This window comes from Lissotriton vulgaris, chromosome 5 (genome assembly GCF_964263255.1).
Source record: "Lissotriton vulgaris chromosome 5, aLisVul1.2, whole genome shotgun sequence".
Lineage (NCBI taxonomy): Eukaryota > Metazoa > Chordata > Amphibia > Caudata > Salamandridae > Lissotriton > Lissotriton vulgaris.
In genome coordinates, this window is record NC_141693.1 from 2,033,965,982 (window position 1) to 2,033,986,818 (window position 20,837).

The following is a 20,837-nucleotide window of genomic DNA, read 5'->3' on the forward strand; positions in this document are numbered from 1 at the left end:
TGTTCCAGGGAATGCCCAACTGCCCTGGAGGTGTCTGCCGAGTCCTTGCAAGGAAGGGGACTGTTGTAAACCATGTCTCATCCCCTGGGTCCGTGACGTCTCTTCCCAATCTTGCATGTTCATGGGATGGAATCGGAGGTAGAGGCTTGACACACACTTTGCAATGATTATAGAGACCTTTCTGAGATTGGTACAAAGTATTATGTTAGTATACGGTGGAGGTGAGATTTATTCTGCATTTTGATCATCTCTAGAGTGGACGACGGGGTGTGGCATTCTCCCATGCTTCAGTGGTGCACTTCTGGTGAAGTGGTATGCCCACCAGCTGCTGAAATGTAACATTATCGGCAAAAGACTGGAGGCTTAACATCTTTCTGTTGGGGAACAAAATCAAACAAACAGCTCTATTATAGTTATTTAAAAAACACTTTACTGAAAGGAAATATTTACATTTGTGAGAAGCAGGGACAAGCGAAGAAGGCACTGAGAAGACATTCTACCAAGCCATACATCACATCATTGCACGCGGCGAGGCAGACACCCCTTTCTCCATGTCCCAGTATCTCAGACGCCTTGAAGTTTTCAGCTAGCAGGAGTTTGGTGACATAGAACCTACTTCAGACTGCTAGAAGAATCCATGCATGGTAGGTTACTATCAGTGGAGGGAAGCAGCACAGTCTGAGGTCCAACGGGAGCAAAGAGGCTTAGTGCCTCTTTGCCCCCCCCCCCCCACCCTTTGGAATCCAATGGAACAGGACAATGACCATCATGTGCAATGAGAGGAAAGCGACAAGGGCTGCACCACTTTCAGTTAGTAGGGCGTTGTCGGCAAGACAACGCAATGCACCATCAGTCACATTTCACTGCTCACAAGGGCCATATAGGAGACAGGGGTGGGAATAGGTTACATAGGAGTCACTTCCAAAAAGAGCGCGGTCTGTAAATCCCGCAGAGGGACGCTGAGCACAGCCAGGCTGAGGAGAACCAGGCCAGCTACCTTCCTTGCAACTGGCTGTAATTCAGACACCATTAGACATTTTGTACTACTCAAGGCACCAAAGCCAGAATGAATGCTCCTGGCTTAAGACGTAAAGGCGCTGATGACTGAGCGGCTTCTGTCTGAAGACCGTGAGATGCTGAGGTGTTCCTTGGTGATGCAGCTCCTCAGGTCTCGGGTTACTGTGAGCCCCGCAGAGTGCACTGTGAGTGACTTTGTCACAAAAAGTTAGGGCTGTGAGAGAAAAGTTCAGATAGCACCAAATGGTGTCTGATACAGCAAGGCCGTGCCTCTCTCATCATGGTCTACTGGGTGGTTAATGGTTGTGTTCTGGAGGCATGAGCTGAGTCCAGCGCTATCTCACGGCAGAAGGCTGCTTTGCTGCCCATTTATACCTCCCTGAGTGGCATCAGCAGCTGCAGATGGACTTGCTGTGTGGCTCTGCAGGAACCTGCGGAAGTCCTTGATCATGGGCCGCAACACCTGGATGAGTGCGGTCAACGCAGCCTGGCTCCCCTCCATGGCCTGCGCCTGCCTCTCTTGAGCGCATGCCTGCATTTCCTGCGAGCGACGAATCATCTGCAGTAAGTCGTTCTGTTGCTCAAGGTGCTGTGCAATCTCTTTCACGTGCAAGTTGGTCACTCGCTGCTCCTGCAATAATTTTGCTGAATTTAAGGCGATTCGACTCTTCAGTTCCTGGGGTTTCACAGAGACCTCAGCCTGGTGTGTGGTTATCTCCACAGGCGCCTCCGCTGTGATTGTGGTAGGGGTCTCCGTTGTGCAGTACTCCACCACACCATCGTCTAGAGTGTGGTATGTTGTCTCAGCTGGGACTGGAAAGAGAGAAAGAAAAGATGTCAGTTCCTCTCACAGCCAATTCTCTGCCACTGGCAAAGCAGCAAATTCTCACAGATGTTATTGTTTATTTATCAGGATACCCCCACCCTGCACTACAATCCTATGTGTAAGTGGGCACCCTGCACTAATGCAGACAACCCTTATGGTGATTTTAGTAGTCTTAGACAACCTTAGAAAGCTCTCTAAGTGGTAGCTGTGGAGAGCAGCCTTCAGGCTTAGTCCAGAAGGAGTGTAAAGCAGCTTGTTTTACCTGAAGGTAATCTTATTGGTATAGAATAGATTAAGAGAAAAAGAACTACAGTGTATTTATAAAAATAGGTATTTATTATAAGTCATTCATTCACACATACAGATATCTCCTTCCCGGAGGTATACACAATGCACACAATACTTTGCAAATAAAAACAGGTAAGTAGCACAAATACACAGTGGTTGCCAGGGGAGACAAAACCATATACTAAAATTGCGGTATGCAAACCATGACTCGGGTCAAGACTACACCCAGAAGACGTAGCAGTGCCAGGGACCCAAGGAACCACCAGAGGTAAGTAACCAGGAACCCCACGGAGGCCGTGTGCAGAGTGGGAACAGGACCGCAGGCTCAATACAAGTCAATGGGTAAGTCGTAGTTGCAATTTTAAAGAAAAGGGACCCTTCCCAGTGGACCCTAAAGAAACCCAGTGGAAGACAGAAGGTTGGAGAACCACCCCACCCATGGATACCCTAGGAAACAGGAACCTACACCAGGCAAGCCGGGTGCATAGGTGTGAAGTGGAGTCGGAAATCGCAGTCGAACTCAATGGAGGACTTCAGCTGCTGGAGAAGATGAAAGTGTCCAGTGAAACCCAAAGGTGGAATTCAAGCTGAGAAGTACCTGCAAGCAGAGGGGACAGAGTCCATGCCACTCAGGAGTGACCAGGAGGCACGGAAGACGAATGCCCACCGATGTCGAGTGTTGCAGGAGAGCTGTCAGTGACCTTAGAGCTGCAGCTGTGTGGACCATGCGTCGCTGTGGAAGCTGTCCCACGTCGGATGTCAAGAGTTGAGGAGTCGGTGTCCGGCGGGAGCACCAAAAAGCCTTGCCAACTGCAAACAATGTGGAAAGCGAAGAAGATGCAGTGTTGGTACAAGCAAGTTCAGGTGACTCACCACAAGCAGGGAAGTCCGGGCAGGCCTGAGCTATCAGGGGAGGCGGCAGAAATCAATGAAGACCCTCAAAAGGAACCACAGGCCGGAGGCACTGGTAATGCAAGGGGACCTCGAGCAGCTCACCAAAGATGCAGGCTCACGATGCAAGTGGTGCGGTGAGGACAAAGATCTTGGTCACAGGTGATGCTTGAGGATGGGGCTACTTGGAGCCCGAAGATCTTGGAGGAAGGAAGTCAACAAGCCTTTTCAGCAGCAAGTGGATGCGGTGCACAGGGGTTTGGGTTCTGTGGCTCCAACAAGGGATACTGGCCTCAAACTTGGTGAGAGGACAGGACAGGCCTCGAAGGATGTGAAGAACCACCTCCAGTGTTGCTGAGCCTTTCGGAGTCTGTGGGACCTCGGGATCAGCAGACCCATCAGCTTTGTTGTGGTGTCTGCAGATGCAGGAAAGTGACTCTTTCACTTCAAGTGAGATTCCTTTGGATGTCTTGGATGCCCACAGGCCTTGGAAGGTTCCTGTTTAGAGCACGGTCACAGATGTTGCAGCAGACTTGCAGGACGACAAGACCAGGAGCAGCAGGAGTCGTCCCAGTTGCAGTCTTAGAGCAAGGTCCAACAAAGTCCAGAGCACCCAGACAGTAGAAGAAGTGGGGTCTTGAAATTAATCTTGTTCTACGATGAATCTAGGGACCCACCTACATGTAAGCCCTTAAGTACCTTAAGGAAAGGGTTAAGATGATTCAGGGTTTCCTCCAGGGGAGAGGCTGGACAGAGGGGATGATACTGCCATGTCCTTTGTCCAGTTTCACACCAGAGGGGAGCCAACAGCTCCCTGAACTGGTTTGAAGTGGACTGTGCATGGAGGGCACCAAATATACCCCTCAAGCAGACTGAGTGGCACTGGCAAGCGCTCCAACCCGGCCCCAATACACTTAATCCTGTCTGGGAGGTGGCCACCCCTCCTTCCTTGTGACAGGATACCTATTGTTCTGCCTTCCTCTACTCGAGCTTGGCTCAGAAGCAGGTGGGCAGAATCATTGTCTCTGGTCGGCAGCAGCCATGTTGTGCTGTTCGGGTCTAGAGGACTGTTACCGGGAGCACTGAGCGCCTCCCGGAGAAGCTTCACAGTACATGGAATCATAACTTCACCACCGTTTACGATGTGGGGGATAGCAAACATGATAGGTTTTGTTACAGCCAGTTTAGAGATGGGCATCACGTAATAATGCATGGCCACTTTATGTACCTTAATGGTTGATGCACTTACAAACCGGGATAATGGACTCCGAAGGTTGTAGGGGGGTCCTACTCATGCAGGGGCACCCTCAGACTTAGAACCAATCACCCTACCTTCAGGATGGAAAGGCCTGCATTAGGGGTGACGTATAGGTTTTAAGTGCAGTGATCTTAGATATAGGGGAACCTATATCTGTTGTAAGTACTGCGAATACCAGCTTCAACAGGCTGCAATGGCAGGACTGTAGTCCCAATTTGAGCGGCCTCCCATGGGTGGCACAATGCATGCTTCAGCCCAAGGAGGACCCCTGGTGTACCTATACTAGGGGCTCACAAGGCTACATCAGGAGCCAATATGGGACGTGCTTAAGTACTCGCCATACCCAATGTAGGGGAGAAGCACAGACTGGGGTCCTGGTTAGCAGGATCCCAGTCAGACTAGTCAGAAACAGCCTAGCCTCGGGCAGAAAGAGGGGGTGACCTAGCCTCGGGCAGAAAGAGGGGGTGACACCAGATGAGTTCTAGATTCCATCCCAGGGGTGGGTGCCTCTTACTGCTGCAGTCATATACTTCTTAGTCAGAAACAGCCTAGCCTCGGGCAGAAAGAGGGGGTGACACCAGATGAGTTCTAGATTCCATCCCAGGGGTGGGGTGCCTCTTACTGCTGCAGTCATATACTTCCTAGCCAGAAACAGCCTAGCCTCGGGCAGAAAGAGGGGGTGACACCAGATGAGTTCTAGATTCCATCCCAGGGGTGGGTGCCTCTTACTGCTGCAGTCATATACTTCTTAGCCAGAAACAGCCTAGCCTCGGGCAGAAAGAGGGGGTGACACCAGATGAGTTCTAGATTCCATCCCAGGGGTGGGGTGCCTCTTACTGCTGCAGTCATATACTTCTTAGCCAGAAACAGCCTAGCCTCGGGCAGAAAGAGGGGGTGACACCAGATGAGTTCTAGATTCCATCCCAGGGGTGGGGTGCCTCTTACTGCTGCAGTCATATACTTCTTAGTCAGAAACAGCCTAGCCTCGGGCAGAAAGAGGGGGTGACACCAGATGAGTTCTAGATTCCATCCCAGGTGTGGGGTGCCTCTTACTGCTGCAGTCATATACTTCCTAGTCAGAAACAGCCTAGCCTCGGGCAGAAAGAGGGGGTGACACCAGATGAGTTCTAGATTCCATCCCAGGTGTGGGGTGCCTCTTACTGCTGCAGTCATATACTTCCTAGTCAGAAGCAGCCTAGCCTCGGGCAGAAAGAGGGGGTGACACCAGATGAGTTCTAGATTCCATCCCAGGGGTGGGGTGCCTCTTACTGCTGCAGTCATATACTTCCTAGTCAGAAGCAGCCTAGCCTCGGGCAGAAAGAGGGGGTGACACCAGATGAGTTCTAGATTCCATCCCAGGGGTGGGGTGCCTCTTACTGCTGCAGTCATATACTTCTTAGTCAGAAACAGCCTAGCCTCGGGCAGAAAGAGGGGGTGACACCAGATGAGTTCTAGATTCCATCCCAGGGGTGGGGTGCCTCTTACTGCTGCAGTCATATACTTCTTAGTCAGAAACAGCCTAGCCTCGGGCAGAAAGAGGGGGTGACACCAGATGAGTTCTAGATTCCATCCCAGGGGTGGGGTGCCTCTTACTGCTGCAGTCATATACTTCTTAGTCAGAAACAGCCTAGCCTCGGGCAGAAAGAGGGGGTGACACCAGATGAGTTCTAGATTCCATCCCAGGGGTGGGGTGCCTCTTACTGCTGCAGTCATATACTTCTTAGTCAGAAACAGCCTAGCCTCGGGCAGAAAGAGGGGGTGACACCAGATGAGTTCTAGATTCCATCCCAGGGGTGGGGTGCCTCTTACTGCTGCAGTCATATACTTCTTAGTCAGAAGCAGCCTAGCCTCGGGCAGAAAGAGGGGGTGACACCAGATGAGTTCTAGATTCCATCCCAGGGGTGGGGTGCCTCTTACTGCTGCAGTCATATACTTCTTAGTCAGAAGCAGCCTAGCCTCGGGCAGAAAGAGGGGGTGACACCAGATGAGTTCTAGATTCCATCCCAGGGGTGGGGTGCCTCTTACTGCTGCAGTCATATACTTCTTAGTCAGAAGCAGCCTAGCCTCGGGCAGAAAGAGGGGGTGACACCAGATGAGTTCTAGATTCCATCCCAGGGGTGGGGTGCCTCTTACTGCTGCAGTCATATACTTCTTAGTCAGAAGCAGCCTAGCCTCGGGCAGAAAGAGGGGGTGACACCAGATGAGTTCTAGATTCCATCCCAGGGGTGGGGTGCCTCTTACTGCTGCAGTCATATACTTCTTAGTCAGAAGCAGCCTAGCCTCGGGCAGAAAGAGGGGGTGACACCAGATGAGTTCTAGATTCCATCCCAGGGGTGGGGTGCCTCTTACTGCTGCAGTCATATACTTCTTAGTCAGAAGCAGCCTAGCCTCGGGCAGAAAGAGGGGGTGACACCAGATGAGTTCTAGATTCCATCCCAGGGGTGGGGTGCCTCTTACTGCTGCAGTCATATACTTCTTAGTCAGAAGCAGCCTAGCCTCGGGCAGAAAGAGGGGGTGACACCAGATGAGTTCTAGATTCCATCCCAGGGGTGGGGTGCCTCTTACTGCTGCAGTCATATACTTCTTAGTCAGAAGCAGCCTAGCCTCGGGCAGAAAGAGGGGGTGACACCAGATGAGTTCTAGATTCCATCCCAGGGGTGGGGTGCCTCTTACTGCTGCAGTCATATACTTCTTAGTCAGAAGCAGCCTAGCCTCGGGCAGAAAGAGGGGGTGACACCAGATGAGTTCTAGATTCCATCCCAGGGGTGGGGTGCCTCTTACTGCTGCAGTCATATACTTCTTAGTCAGAAGCAGCCTAGCCTCGGGCAGAAAGAGGGGGTGACACCAGATGAGTTCTAGATTCCATCCCAGGGGTGGGGTGCCTCTTACTGCTGCAGTCATATACTTCTTAGTCAGAAGCAGCCTAGCCTCGGGCAGAAAGAGGGGGTGACACCAGATGAGTTCTAGATTCCATCCCAGGGGTGGGGTGCCTCTTACTGCTGCAGTCATATACTTCTTAGTCAGAAGCAGCCTAGCCTCGGGCAGAAAGAGGGGGTGACACCAGATGAGTTCTAGATTCCATCCCAGGGGTGGGGTGCCTCTTACTGCTGCAGTCATATACTTCTTAGTCAGAAGCAGCCTAGCCTCGGGCAGAAAGAGGGGGTGACACCAGATGAGTTCTAGATTCCATCCCAGGGGTGGGGTGCCTCTTACTGCTGCAGTCATATACTTCTTAGTCAGAAGCAGCCTAGCCTCGGGCAGAAAGAGGGGGTGACACCAGATGAGTTCTAGATTCCATCCCAGGGGTGGGGTGCCTCTTACTGCTGCAGTCATATACTTCTTAGTCAGAAGCAGCCTAGCCTCGGGCAGAAAGAGGGGGTGACACCAGATGAGTTCTAGATTCCATCCCAGGTGTGGGGTGCCTCTTACTGCTGCAGTCATATACTTCTTAGTCAGAAACAGCCTAGCCTCGGGCAGAAAGAGGGGGTGACACCAGATGAGTTCTAGATTCCATCCCAGGGGTGGGTGCCTCTTACTGCTGCAGTCATATACTTCTTAGTCAGAAACAGCCTAGCCTCGGGCAGAAAGAGGGGGTGACACCAGATGAGTTCTAGATTCCATCCCAGGGGTGGGTGCCTCTTACTGCTGCATTCATATACTTCTTAGTCAGAAGCAGCCTAGCCTCGGGCAGAAAGAGGGGGTGACACCAGATGAGTTCTAGATTCCATCCCAGGGGTGGGTGCCTCTTACTGCTGCATTCATATACTTCTTAGTCAGAAGCAGCCTAGCCTCGGGCAGAAAGAGGGGGTGACACCAGATGAGTTCTAGATTCCATCCCAGGGGTGGGTGCCTCTTACTGCTGCAGTCATATACTTCCTAGTCAGAAACAGCCTAGCCTCGGGCAGAAAGAGGGGGTGACACCAGATGAGTTCTAGATTCCATCCCAGGTGTGGGGTGCCTCTTACTGCTGCATTCATATACTTCTTAGTCAGAAACAGCCTAGCCTCGGGCAGAAAGAGGGGGTGACACCAGATGAGTTCTAGATTCCATCCCAGGTGTGGGGTGCCTCTTACTGCTGCAGTCATATACTTCTTAGTCAGAAACAGCCTAGCCTCGGGCAGAAAGAGGGGGTGACACCAGATGAGTTCTAGATTCCATCCCAGGTGTGGGGTGCCTCTTACTGCTGCAGTCATATACTTCTTAGTCAGAAACAGCCTAGCCTCGGGCAGAAAGAGGGGGTGACACCAGATGAGTTCTAGATTCCATCCCAGGGGTGGGTGCCTCTTACTGCTGCAGTCATATACTTCTTAGCCAGAAGCAGCCTAGCCTCGGGCAGAAAGAGGGGGTGACACCAGATGAGTTCTAGATTCCATCCCAGGGGTGGGTGCCTCTTACTGCTGCAGTCATATACTTCCTAGCCAGAAGCAGCCTAGCCTCGGGCAGAAAGAGGGGGTGACACCAGATGAGTTCTAGATTCCATCCCAGGTGTGGGGTGCCTCTTACTGCTGCAGTCATATACTTCTTAGCCAGAAGCAGCCTAGCCTCGGGCAGAAAGAGGGGGTGACACCAGATGAGTTCTAGATTCCATCCCAGGTGTGGGGTGCCTCTTACTGCTGCAGTCATATACTTCCTAGCCAGAAGCAGCCTAGCCTCGGGCAGAAAGAGGGGGTGACACCAGATGAGTTCTAGATTCCATCCCAGGTGTGGGGTGCCTCTTACTGCTGCAGTCATATACTTCCTAGCCAGAAGCAGCCTAGCCTCGGGCAGAAAGAGGGGGTGACACCAGATGAGTTCTAGATTCCATCCCAGGTGTGGGGTGCCTCTTACTGCTGCAGTCATATACTTCTTAGTCAGAAACAGCCTAGCCTCGGGCAGAAAGAGGGGGTGACACCAGATGAGTTCTAGATTCCATCCCAGGTGTGGGGTGCCTCTTACTGCTGCAGTCATATACTTCTTAGTCAGAAACAGCCTAGCCTCGGGCAGAAAGAGGGGGTGACACCAGATGAGTTCTAGATTCCATCCCAGGGGTGGGGTGCCTCTTACTGCTGCAGTCATATACTTCTTAGTCAGAAACAGCCTAGCCTCGGGCAGAAAGAGGGGGTGACACCAGATGAGTTCTAGATTCCATCCCAGGTGTGGGTGCCTCTTACTGCTGCAGTCATATACTTCTTAGCCAGAAGCAGCCTAGCCTCGGGCAGAAAGAGGGGATGACACCAGATGAGTTCTAGATTCCATCCCAGGTGTGGGGTGCCTCTTACTGCTGCAGTCATATACTTCTTAGTCAGAAGCAGCCTAGCCTCGGGCAGAAAGAGGGGATGACACCAGATGAGTTCTAGATTCCATCCCAGGTGTGGGTGCCTCTTACTGCTGCATTCATATACTTCTTAGTCAGAAACAGCCTAGCCTCGGGCAGAAAGAGGGGGTGACACCAGATGAGTTCTAGATTCCATCCCAGGTGTGGGGTGCCTCTTACTGCTGCAGTCATATACTTCTTAGTCAGAAACAGCCTAGCCTCGGGCAGAAAGAGGGGGTGACACCAGATGAGTTCTAGATTCCATCCCAGGTGTGGGGTGCCTCTTACTGCTGCAGTCATATACTTCTTAGTCAGAAACAGCCTAGCCTCGGGCAGAAAGAGGGGGTGACACCAGATGAGTTCTAGATTCCATCCCAGGTGTGGGTGCCTCTTACTGCTGCAGTCATATACTTCCTAGTCAGAAACAGCCTAGCCTCGGGCAGAAAGAGGGGGTGACACCAGATGAGTTCTAGATTCCATCCCAGGTGTGGGTGCCTCTTACTGCTGCAGTCATATACTTCTTAGTCAGAAACAGCCTGATGTTGACCAGGGAGCTGCAAGGCAGTGGGCCAAACACTGCTTGTCATACCAGCGGACTGCAGAGGAGTAGTTCCTCTACTCCAAGGGAGACTGTAGGTAATTTTTGAAGTGCTGGCAGGCAACCCAAGGCTTTGGTAGTTCTCCAACTTGCAGGGCAAGTCACTCTGTCACAACTATTGAGAGAGGGCTGAGGGCTAGCAGGGTTTCGCGCCAAAAGTCCACAGTATTGCTGTAGTTCTAGCCAGGCAGAACGTCATCCTTTTCTCTTCATCCGCCAAATCTGAGTTATTGTGTTCAAGGGTGCCGCCTAAATACTCAATTAAGGGGTGTTTTATGGGAGTGAAAGGTAGCAGCCATTGGGCTACCTACTTTAGGGTGTCAACACCCTCTATATGACCTCTTCCCCCGGGAAGTGGGCATAACCCAAGAATGCTAATTCCGTCCAAAACATGATGGAGGAATTTGATAAGTGGGATCCACATCAGTTGGCCCACCCTAGGGGTGGTGCTGGCTGAATGTGGGCACACCACCTAATCTTACTAATTTTCTTTCAGCCAAAAAGTAGGAGCAGGCCAGGGGGTGGGGGGTGGGCACGAAGCCTGGACAACAAAAGTGCAAAAAAACTCTGCTACGCTACGCAGAGCTCCGCGAGCAGTGGAGTGCGGTAGATAAATGCCATTCGCAATGATTTTCAGTGCCAGGTGCTTGTCCGCACTGTGCAATCATTGTGAACGATGATTGCACAGTCAAGACTGATTTGCAGATGGCTGGGTCCAAACTGGGGTGGTGTGTTGAGCAAAAGATTGATGGATTTAACCCAGATGCTTGTGACTGGGGGTGAATGTTTGCATTGTCCTGCATTCCGTCCATCAATTGTTTTTTTTGCATATGGCTTTAAGACTCGGTGCACTTTACCCCCGCTAACCAGTGCTAAAGGGCTTGTGCTCTTGCCTTTAAACCGTGTAAAACGGGCTTTTACCCATTTGGCACATTTCATCTACTTATATGGGCCTAGTTAAGTTGTACATGTAAACAGGGCCTGTAAATTAAATGCTACCCACTTAAGAAGCCCTTTAAAGCATTTCTTAGGCCTGCCGTTGCAACCTGTGCTCAGTTTTAAACTGCCAATTTGGCCTATCAAAATAAAACTTTTGCCGGGTCTATACCTCTATTTTTTATAGAAATAAACTCACCCCAAGGTATTCCCTAAACAGTAGTTAATACCTGGAGTACAAAAAGCCATAAAACTAGGACTAAATGACTCAGTAGAATGGTAATGATAAATATAGTATTGTTGAATTTACTGTAAAATGTACAGACAAGAAGTTATAATACTTTTTTTGTCTGCTTTTGTCTGTACGCCAAAATTCTACCCTGTACTGCTAGTGGGTGAGCCTGGCTACTGTGAAGAGGTGATAAATGATCCCTAGGGTTAGGAAGCCTCTCGGGGAGGAGAGGTGGCTGGACATAGGAATGCCAGAGCAGGGGAAGAAGTCGTAAACCATGGACTTCAAGCGAAGGGGAGGACCCCTGTTCACCTTCAGCCAGATGCTAGGATTAAGGAAGGAATGAGCAGATGCAAGGGGAAGAGACTATGGAGAACAGCCATCCAAGGGGTGTGTCTAGCCAGGTCTGCTCTCCCTACTGAAAATTCAGACATATTGAATTTTGGAAGAATAGTGGTTTCTGGGTTAGCATTTTGCCACACTCTGCAGGAAGTGGTCAGACCTTTGGGTGGATCCCTGCAGCTCATTGGACAGGACTGCCCTCCTGCTTGACCCCAGAGAACACTGAATAAGTATCTGACAGGGGCGGTGCCTCTCAGATATGCTGCTTGAAACTTAAGAGCATCAGAAGGGTCAGCACTGAAGAGTTTGATGTGTATTTCCAGAGGCCTGCACTCTGAAGTTTGTGCCTTTTTAACCATTTGAAACTACAGCTTGTGGATCAAGCCTGCTTCAGAAGAACTAAAGCGTGGACTCCCTGCAGGTTAACAGAGCTCACCTGGACATCCCCCAAAGAATGCCCAGCCTGGAGTACCAGTGGATTTGTAAGGGGTTTGTCCAAGTGGATTCTGGGATTTTAAGTCTCACACTTTCAAGGACCCTCTTGGAGACTCCAGAACCTTGGACTGTGTGTTGGATAATTTGGGACCCGCAAGAAGAACTTCAGGAAGGAGTTCTAACAGAACAATTGCTAAAGGTGAATGTGTCCGTGTCAGAACAAACACAATGACTAAAAGGGGCACTGTTGGTTTTCTAAGCACTAGAAAGTGACTAATATTTAAAAAATCATATCTCTGGTTCCCTACTGTGGATTTCTTTTCGGTTTGGTGTCATTTAAAAGATAAAAATATTTCCTATTTTTATAAATTGGTTTTGGATTTTTATTTTGTGTTGTGTCTTATTTACTGAATTGGTGTTTTCAAATGCTTTACACACCTGTCTTTGAAATTAAGCCTGCCTGCTCGCAGCCACGTTACCAAGGGTTGAGCATAGGAATCATTTTCTAAGACCTATTTGGAACCCTATACTGTGTTAGTGGCCTTATTGCCAGTGGCAGACCTACATTTGCCCCTACCAATAATCCACTTTCCAACATATGTGTTTTTAAGTTAAACATGAACTGGTAGTGAAAAACTCCCACATTTTTTTAAACTATTGTGAGACCTGCCACTCCCACAGTGTAATGCTGGGCTACCTTATTACATTTAATAAGTGATAACTTGTTTGGGAACAGGTATAACTGCCATGCTTGGTCTCAAATGAATTGTAATTTAAAATTCTCTTTAATGGTAAAGACAGATTTAAGTCACAATCCTGAAAATGGCATCTTCTAGTCCGCAATGACTATAGGGAAGATTTAGCAGAGAGACGGTATTGAATAGAAACGATCAGCGTCCTGAAGCAGGTAAATTTGGAAGCACGTAACTTTGAAGGCACCACATCAGGGAGGGTAATTCTGTTTATTTAAATAAGATGGGAATGTAGGCATTGAAAATATATAGTAGAGAGTTGTTTTTGAGATATTTAGAATACGTTTAATTCACTGGGGATGTGTACTGTTTATGTAAACGCAGGTGTAAGTTTGGCAGGTTTGACAAGGAGGTTGGAGAGGGGGAGGTTACTGCGTTCAGTAAACTTCGCACTTTGGTAGACAGGTATTGTGGGTCAATTTGTGTGTAAATTATTCATTTATTTAAAAGGGCAGCGAATGCAGGTTATGTTTATAGCATGCAAGGTCAGAGTAGAAAACTGGGTTTTGTTTTATTAAAACAGCTTCCCCTGATGAAGAGCAAGAAAGGTGCTCGAAATGCATTGGGAATAATTCTTTTGCTGCCATTCATGAATTTAAAACGTCCTGACGCAATGTAATAAGAGGCCTGGATGGGCACAATCATTTTGTGTGAAGCATATGGATATTTGGACAGCTTTTTCGTGATTAATGAAGTCAAGATGGATAAATTATGAAAACTTCTAAATAAAATGAATTTACAATTGAAAAGTTGGCAACACATTTTTCTGATGCGGATGCTGTGCGAATGGGTTTGCGACACAGTTATGTTGCACTCTTCTGAATCTATTACTATCCGTGCAATGAGGCGAGGCACGGTCCCAGACTGCACGCGAAATAATAAACGTGAAGAAATTACAGCAAACAGGTGTGCAATGGCTACCTTCACATGCATCTTCTAGTCCTTACCAGTTGCTGCCCACAGCATATGTCCTAGGTCACCTGGGAGGAATACACAAGGGGGACCATGCACTAGCAGGATGGGCCATTCGGCTGTTCCCTCCTCCACTTACATTTCAAATGGCTGCCTCCAGCACACTCACAAAGGAACTTTAACATCAGACGTTTGCCACCATAGAATACTTGGAGCCTGGGCAGGTGAAGGAAGGAACTTTCAATAACCAGATGTGGGGGGAGCCTAGAGTTTCCCCACTTCAAAGGCTGGCACAAGGTGCTCATATTGGATCCTCAACCCAACTGTTCAGTAAACTCGTGGACCTTCAAACAACCCTCAGATGGACTGCCTTGTATTTCGGAGGACTTCTTTGCTGCTTATAGGTTGCCTTGCATCCTCAGAGGACAGGTCTGCCCTGCTGCTTGATTCCAGGACTACCAGAGTGACTCTAAGGGCTTCTTGGTAGGCCTCCTGTGTCAGCTACAGGGACAAGCTCCAGAGTTCTTGAACCCTGCACCTGGACTCTGCCTGGAGCGAATCCTGACCCTCCTTTTGGAGTCCTCGTCTGCTACAGCCTGCAACTTCATCCCGCTGGAGATTTTCAACTTCCACAAAGTGACACAGTCGGAATGTAAAATCTTCACCACAATTTCGTCCAGCAGCTCCTCGATGACGAAACCTCCTCCTTGGACACCCCTGGCTGCCTTGTACTGCTGAACTTTACCTTCTCAGTAAGTTTTCCACAAATGTCTTCCATGTCTTCCAAGTCCAAAGGTATGCAGAGACCAGCCCCAAACCACCTCGTGTAGCTGAACCACGCTCCATCGCGGTTGGCCTTAACTTTTGAATTTGCCCCGGTCTCGCACAACCAGATACCCGCAGTTGATGCTTTGATCTTTTAGGCGCTATTTTACAGTAAAAACATTTAATAATTCGCTCCGGAGTTGAGACGCAAGATGGCTGCTGGGTTGTTGTAGAGGACAGTCGCACTCTACTCCCTCTCACGACCTAAAAATGCTGCTGACAGTTTAGAATGAACATGCTGATTTTCCAAGTGCTAGCCAAGAACCAGTCAAGGATAAGCACGGGCACGGAGCTCCGGGTATTGGAAACCTTCTCGGCTGCACTTTGGAGTTTGAAAAAGCACTGGAGGAGCTTCTACAGTGATTTCAGAACAACCTGGGAGACGTCTCAGCGCGCAGGGGCTATACCGAAGATGTCGCTCTCAAGCAAAAGGGCGACCCCGGCTAATAATGTAGCCTCAAAAGCAGCGCAGAAAAAAGCAGAGAAAGCAGAGAAACCAAGATGGAGAAGGAAAGGAAAAGAAACCGGACCGAGGGCATTCAAAGCCGCAGCAGCAGCCGGGAACAGAGCACAGCGAGGGCCGCAAAGTAAAGAAGCTACGGGCTTGCAGCGGACCAATTCCACGCTGAATAAAGACTTGAGGCAGCCAACCTTGTCAGAGGCATTCGCAGGGAAAATGCCTGCTGGATCGGTAGGACTTGCTGGAGCACCAGCAAGGCCGCTGGAGAGTCTCCGTGTCTCGGCAGTCGCTGGGCCGGGGATCGCCATCCTCGAGGACGTAAACGTCATGGTTGCTGAGCAACAAGAGGAATCACACCCAGAATGTACGCGGAACCTGCTTACGGAGATGGGAGCTTGGTCCAAGGATTACCGGTGAGCGGGGGGGGGGGTACCAGAGGGAGCAGGGGCTGCACTGGGTGACACAGAGAGGCAGAACAATTCACAAATGCTGGATGCCTTGATGCAAGTAGAGGCAGGATTTAGCGGTGATGGGAAGCAGATTCACGATGCAAAATGGGGAAGCCTGGCAAGCCTGGACTTGCAGCAGGAGCGTGAGGCAAGTAAAGGAACCAGGGCGGACTCCCCAGAAGAAGGAGATAGGTTTTTTTCTGTAAATGAAGGATCAGACTCTTCCCACTCAAGCGATCAGGAAGGGGGGAGCACCACCGACTTATCAACAGACTTGGAGGATGATCACAGCAGCGGCTCCAGGGATAGAACTACACAAAAGAAAAGAAGATCAGTAGTAAGGCGGGAAAGAGGAGACTCGGCAACCAGTACAAATAAAAAGCTATTATGGACTATTCTGGTACTTCTGGCGTCTATCAAGAAAATAACCAGGGAGCGGGGGCTGCAGGAGGAGCGAGCATTGGGAACTCATCACAGCACGCTACAATGGACATAATGTTTACTACATTGAAGCAGATGCAGGCGGAGGCTAGGACAGAAAGCCGGAGAGCTAGGCAAGACAGGAAAAAAATACAAGCAGCTATAAGGAAAATGAACAAGAAATACGAAGAAATTGAGGAAAGAGTGGGTCACGTGGAGGAAAGGACTGGCAGACTTGAGGATGAGGTTACAGATTGGCAGACCTTTAAAATGGAACAGGGGAAGGTTGTCGAGGACTTACAATGGAAGATTGAAGATTTTGAAAATCGACAGAGATGAAATAATGTGAGATTGCTGGGACTGAAAGAGGGGGTGGAAGGTCAGGACGCAAGAGGGTATGGGAGACAGAGGACCAGAGGGCGCACAGATTCCCATTGACACTGAAGAAGAAAAGGGGGGAACCCAAGATACTTTGCCAAGGGCAATGCTGGTGCTCCTAGGGAATTTTTTGGCAAGACAGGAAATAATGGAGAAAGCCAGGCCCGATGCTAAAAAAAACACACGAGGGAGTCACCTTCTTTGCAAGACCTGACTTCTGTCACGTGACAGTCGAAAGGAGGTGCAACTAATTACCCCTTTCCAGCGCCAGGGATCAGAGGCTTATCTAATGTTCCCAGCAAAATTAAAAGTCATCAGCGGGGGGAAGACCAGAATGTTTTTTTCTGAGATCAAGGCAGGAGAATTCCTTGCAGAGCTTTCTGAGAAGCATAGGGGGAAAAACAATACAGGAAGAGAGTCGCCACTGCCCCAAAGCGACAAACGTAGGGTAGCTACATGGGTAACATGTAAGATAAATCAGCAATATGTTAGGGTAAGGGAAGGAGAGGGAGGCAACACTACAACCAATAGCAGTCACATATAGGTCATGTATGACCTATTTGCCTGTAGAAGGGGGGGTAGGCAGGGGAGGGGGAGGGAAGGGGGGCACGAGGGGTTGGTGACGGATGGTTGTTAATTACAGCACAAAAGGAGAGGACATATAGTCACAGTTTGGCATTAGTCACATCAGGAGCGGGGAGAACTAATTGGACATATGCCAAGGGAATTTTTAGCAAGCATAGATGGCATTAAGAAAGCACTTAATCCTCGCCATCACCAATCAAGACCCAATAGAGGAGATACTAGTAAAAATATAACTAAATAAAGCAGAGGCTAACGAAAGCATGGCAAGAAAAGCGGCAGGCAATTATTTGGCTAAAAAAGAAAAATGTTATGAATATAACGAGAGAGTAGGCCACCTTCTAGCGATCCGGACTAGACAAGATCTGGCAGCGGGAGAAATAAAGGAAATTAACAATGGTATGGGAGGGGTTGTAAATAAGATAGAGGAGGTGCGGGAAGTTTTTAGGAAATGTTACACAGCCCTATATGATCACGACCCTATTTATAAAGACCCTGAAGTTGCGGAATATCTGTCAGGTACACCACATGGAGAGCTAAACGGAGAGGGAAAAGAGTTACTAGAGCTTCCGCTGACTCTGCAGGAAACACAAGATGCAGTACTTAATCTCCCCTCAGGGAAAGCTACAGGGCCCGACCAAATCCCGGCTGAATTTTACAAAACCTTCTGGGGCATATTGGGAAGGGATATGCTCGAGACCCTCAGAAAAGCACAGATAAGGAATTCAGTTCCGCACTCCTGGGCGGGGGCAGACATCATAGTAATTCTTAAAAAGAATAAACCACCGCTGGAGCCTGGGTCCTATAGACCAATCATGCTCATGAATGCGGATGCTAAAATCTTCTCAAAAACATTGGCACAGAGGCTAAGCAAGGTAATTGAGAGCTTAGTTAGCACTTCACAGCACGGATTTATACCGGGAAAAGGGACTACGGCACACAAGACAAATGATCACTATCTGAGATGCTGCGGGGGCTGCAGGAGACTTTGTCGCAGCCGTATTCCTGGATGCGGAGAAGGCCTTCGACAGGGTCTCCTGGAGCTATCTGTGGAAGGTGCTGGAATGGTTTGGCATTGGTTCGGGGTATAATAAAGCTATCCAGGCCCTGTATGTAAACTCGACGGCAAGAGTAAGGATCAATAGAGGCTACACATCTGAAGTACGGATCAGACGCGGAACAAGGCAGGGCTGCCCGGCCTCGCCCCTCTTGTTTGCGCTGTATCTGGACCCTATTCTACGAAGGCTGGAGGAAAACAACAACATTCTTCCGGTTAAGCTGCATGGAAGGGAGCACAAAATCTTCGCATATGCGGATGATGTAGCTATCATTACACCAAACCCAGGGATAGCAATATTAGTAATTGAGCAAGAAGCGACAAATTTTGGTGCAGTGTCAGGATATCTGATAAACAAGGGGAAGACACAGATAGTGCAAAATAATATTGTAATACACCAGGATACCAGAGTGGTGACTGAAGCAGTATATTTAGGGATAAAGGTGCAGCTGATTTAGACAGACTGGTAGAGTTAAATATGGGGCCCTTGCTTAAGAAAGTAAAAGAAAATACCAAAAGGATTCACAATCTACACCTGACTCTGATGGGCCGCATAAACGTGATCAAGATGGTAACATTCCCGAAATGTCTTTACCTTTTCAGGGCTATACCACTGTTTTTTGAACATTCATGGTTTAACAAACTGGAAGCAATACTTAATAGGTTCATTTGGGCACAGGGGAAGACGAGGAGAGCTTACCGCTATCTCACGCTATACAGGGAGAAGGGGGGATGGGGGGCCCCAGACTTTAGGCTCTATTACTGGCAGCAGCCTTGCAGTACTTTCAGGGACTGATAGGGGGTGGAGGAGCGGTGCAAATAGACGGCAGACTTGGCTTCACTAATATATATACTGCACTACTGGGTGAGGAGGCAGAGAATGGCTTTTAAAACACAATCGATTTCAGCTATTTTAAACACACACGGTTCAAGACACTAAGAGCGGCGTACATGATCTGGATGGCGATTTCAAAAAAACTTGGGTTAGGTAGGTACAATAACTATACACGGCTTTACACGAATCACTCACTACCGGGCGACATCTTTAGGGATACGATCATGAGGGACTGGGATAATAAGGGGGTTAAGAAGATTGGGAACCTTATGGACAGCCAGGGTGGCATATTACAGTTTTGTGAGCGGCAAACAAAGTTTAAGTTAGAAGGAAATAGTTTCTTTAAGTACTTGCAGATCAGAAGCTTTTTTTCACATAAGCAGGGTGGCCCACTAGGACTTGGTCAGAGTCAAGTAATGGAGTACATAGAACGATCTACTCACTGCACAATCAGGCAGCTATATGCAGAACTTACTGCAATCAAAAGTGATGATAGGGGAAAATATGCTGCTAAATGGACAGAGAAAGTGGGCATACAATCAGAGGGGCTCCAGGCGTCTCTGGATTTGGGACGCAATGTGTTCAGCTATACTATAATCGCAGCACTACAAGACGATTTACTCACTGTACCACACTCCGGCTAGAATCGCTTAATGGGGCGGAACCTCAGGAATAACATGTCCACGCTGCGACTCTAATGACGCAGATATTGTCCACATGTTTGCACACTGTCCACAATTGTATTCTCTAAAGGTTGCGATCGAGAAGTTTATGGAGGACTCTTTAAAGATTAAGCTCAAACTCACAGAAGAAGTAATAATCCTGGAGGTGGTGGAAGGCGTAGAAGGCCTACCGATTGAGTTTGTATTAATGTCAGCCGCTATGAACAATTGTTACTTACCTGTAAACAGGTGGTTCTCCAGTATTGGTGTCTTTCATAGATTCACATGCTTGAATATCCCCCGTCGTCGGAGTGGGAGTCCCACGGTAAATAAAATAGCAATAATATAATATATATATATATATATATATATATATATATATATATATATATATATATCCTGTGCACCGTCTGTCTCCCAGCTCGCACGCTCGCGCAACACAGCAAGCAGACTCCGGACACGGACCTCGAGGTGTGTAAAGATTTATTTACGCAGAAAGAGTCACCAACGTTTCGGCTCAAACGGAGCCTTGATCACATGACAGCGCTCACTTGACTGGGTACACCTTTTAAAGTGAAAGCGAGTGGCTAACTAAAATCACCTGTGCAAACTCACTGATAAACATGGAAAACATACTTTGTAAAATACTCGGCATCATATTGCCTAACAAGTTTCTTAATAAATGTAAAATACAGTTATGATCAAATCTTATTGACACAGTTTTCAACAGATTAAATAACAGGAGTGACTAAAAAAGTATTATAGTAAAATACACAAATCTATTACAAAAACCCGTTTCTAAAAGCCCTAGTTACACATAGATGTATAAAACCCATAATCAATATATTACCATATTTGTAAACAAAGTTTTTAGTTTTGTTTTCTTATTCAGGCACCTCGGTATGATAGTAAAATCCATATAAAGTGCTACGTGCTTACTTTTTAAAGTGCATATAGTGCTTAAAAAAGTGCGTCAATATGTGCAAAAATAGCAAAGTGCAAATACATATAATACAGTATACCAGGGTCCTGATCCATTCCACTCGTATACAGTGAACGTTTGCAAATATATCGATTGCCGGTGAGGAGATAAGTTGTTATATCTCTTCTTGTGCAAAGCTCTATACAGAGTGTTTTGTTAAGGCTTCTAATCCTAAACGGGTAAATCTTCAATTACAATAGTCATACAAATCCATGTTGAAGTTTCCTATGTGAGTGCCAGAGTTTCCATGTTTAAAAAAAAGTACATGTGCTGGAACGAGTTAAAACAAATACACCAGGTCCACACGGGGCCTGTAACTCAAAACCAAACTAATCCAAAAGTATAAATAAACGAACAACCAGATGTTAAAAGACCTATACAATTCATTATATTTAAATGGTAATTAA

At 48.2% G+C, this 20,837-nt stretch overlaps 1 protein-coding gene across 3 annotated transcripts in view; it reads right to left on the reverse strand.

Moving 5' to 3' along the window:
* Window positions 1–413: 413 nt before the first annotated feature.
* The window catches only part of NAIF1 (nuclear apoptosis inducing factor 1), a 187,891-nt gene continuing 167,467 nt past the window's right edge, over window positions 414–20,837 (reverse strand). For all 3 annotated transcript variants that reach the window (XM_086924951.1, XM_086924953.1, XM_086924952.1), the window contains exon 3: window positions 414–1,830. In XM_086924951.1, coding sequence (XP_086781077.1) covers window positions 1,358–1,830 — 473 coding nt within the window. In that variant the 3' untranslated portion in view covers window positions 414–1,357. The remainder of the gene's footprint in view (window positions 1,831–20,837) is intronic.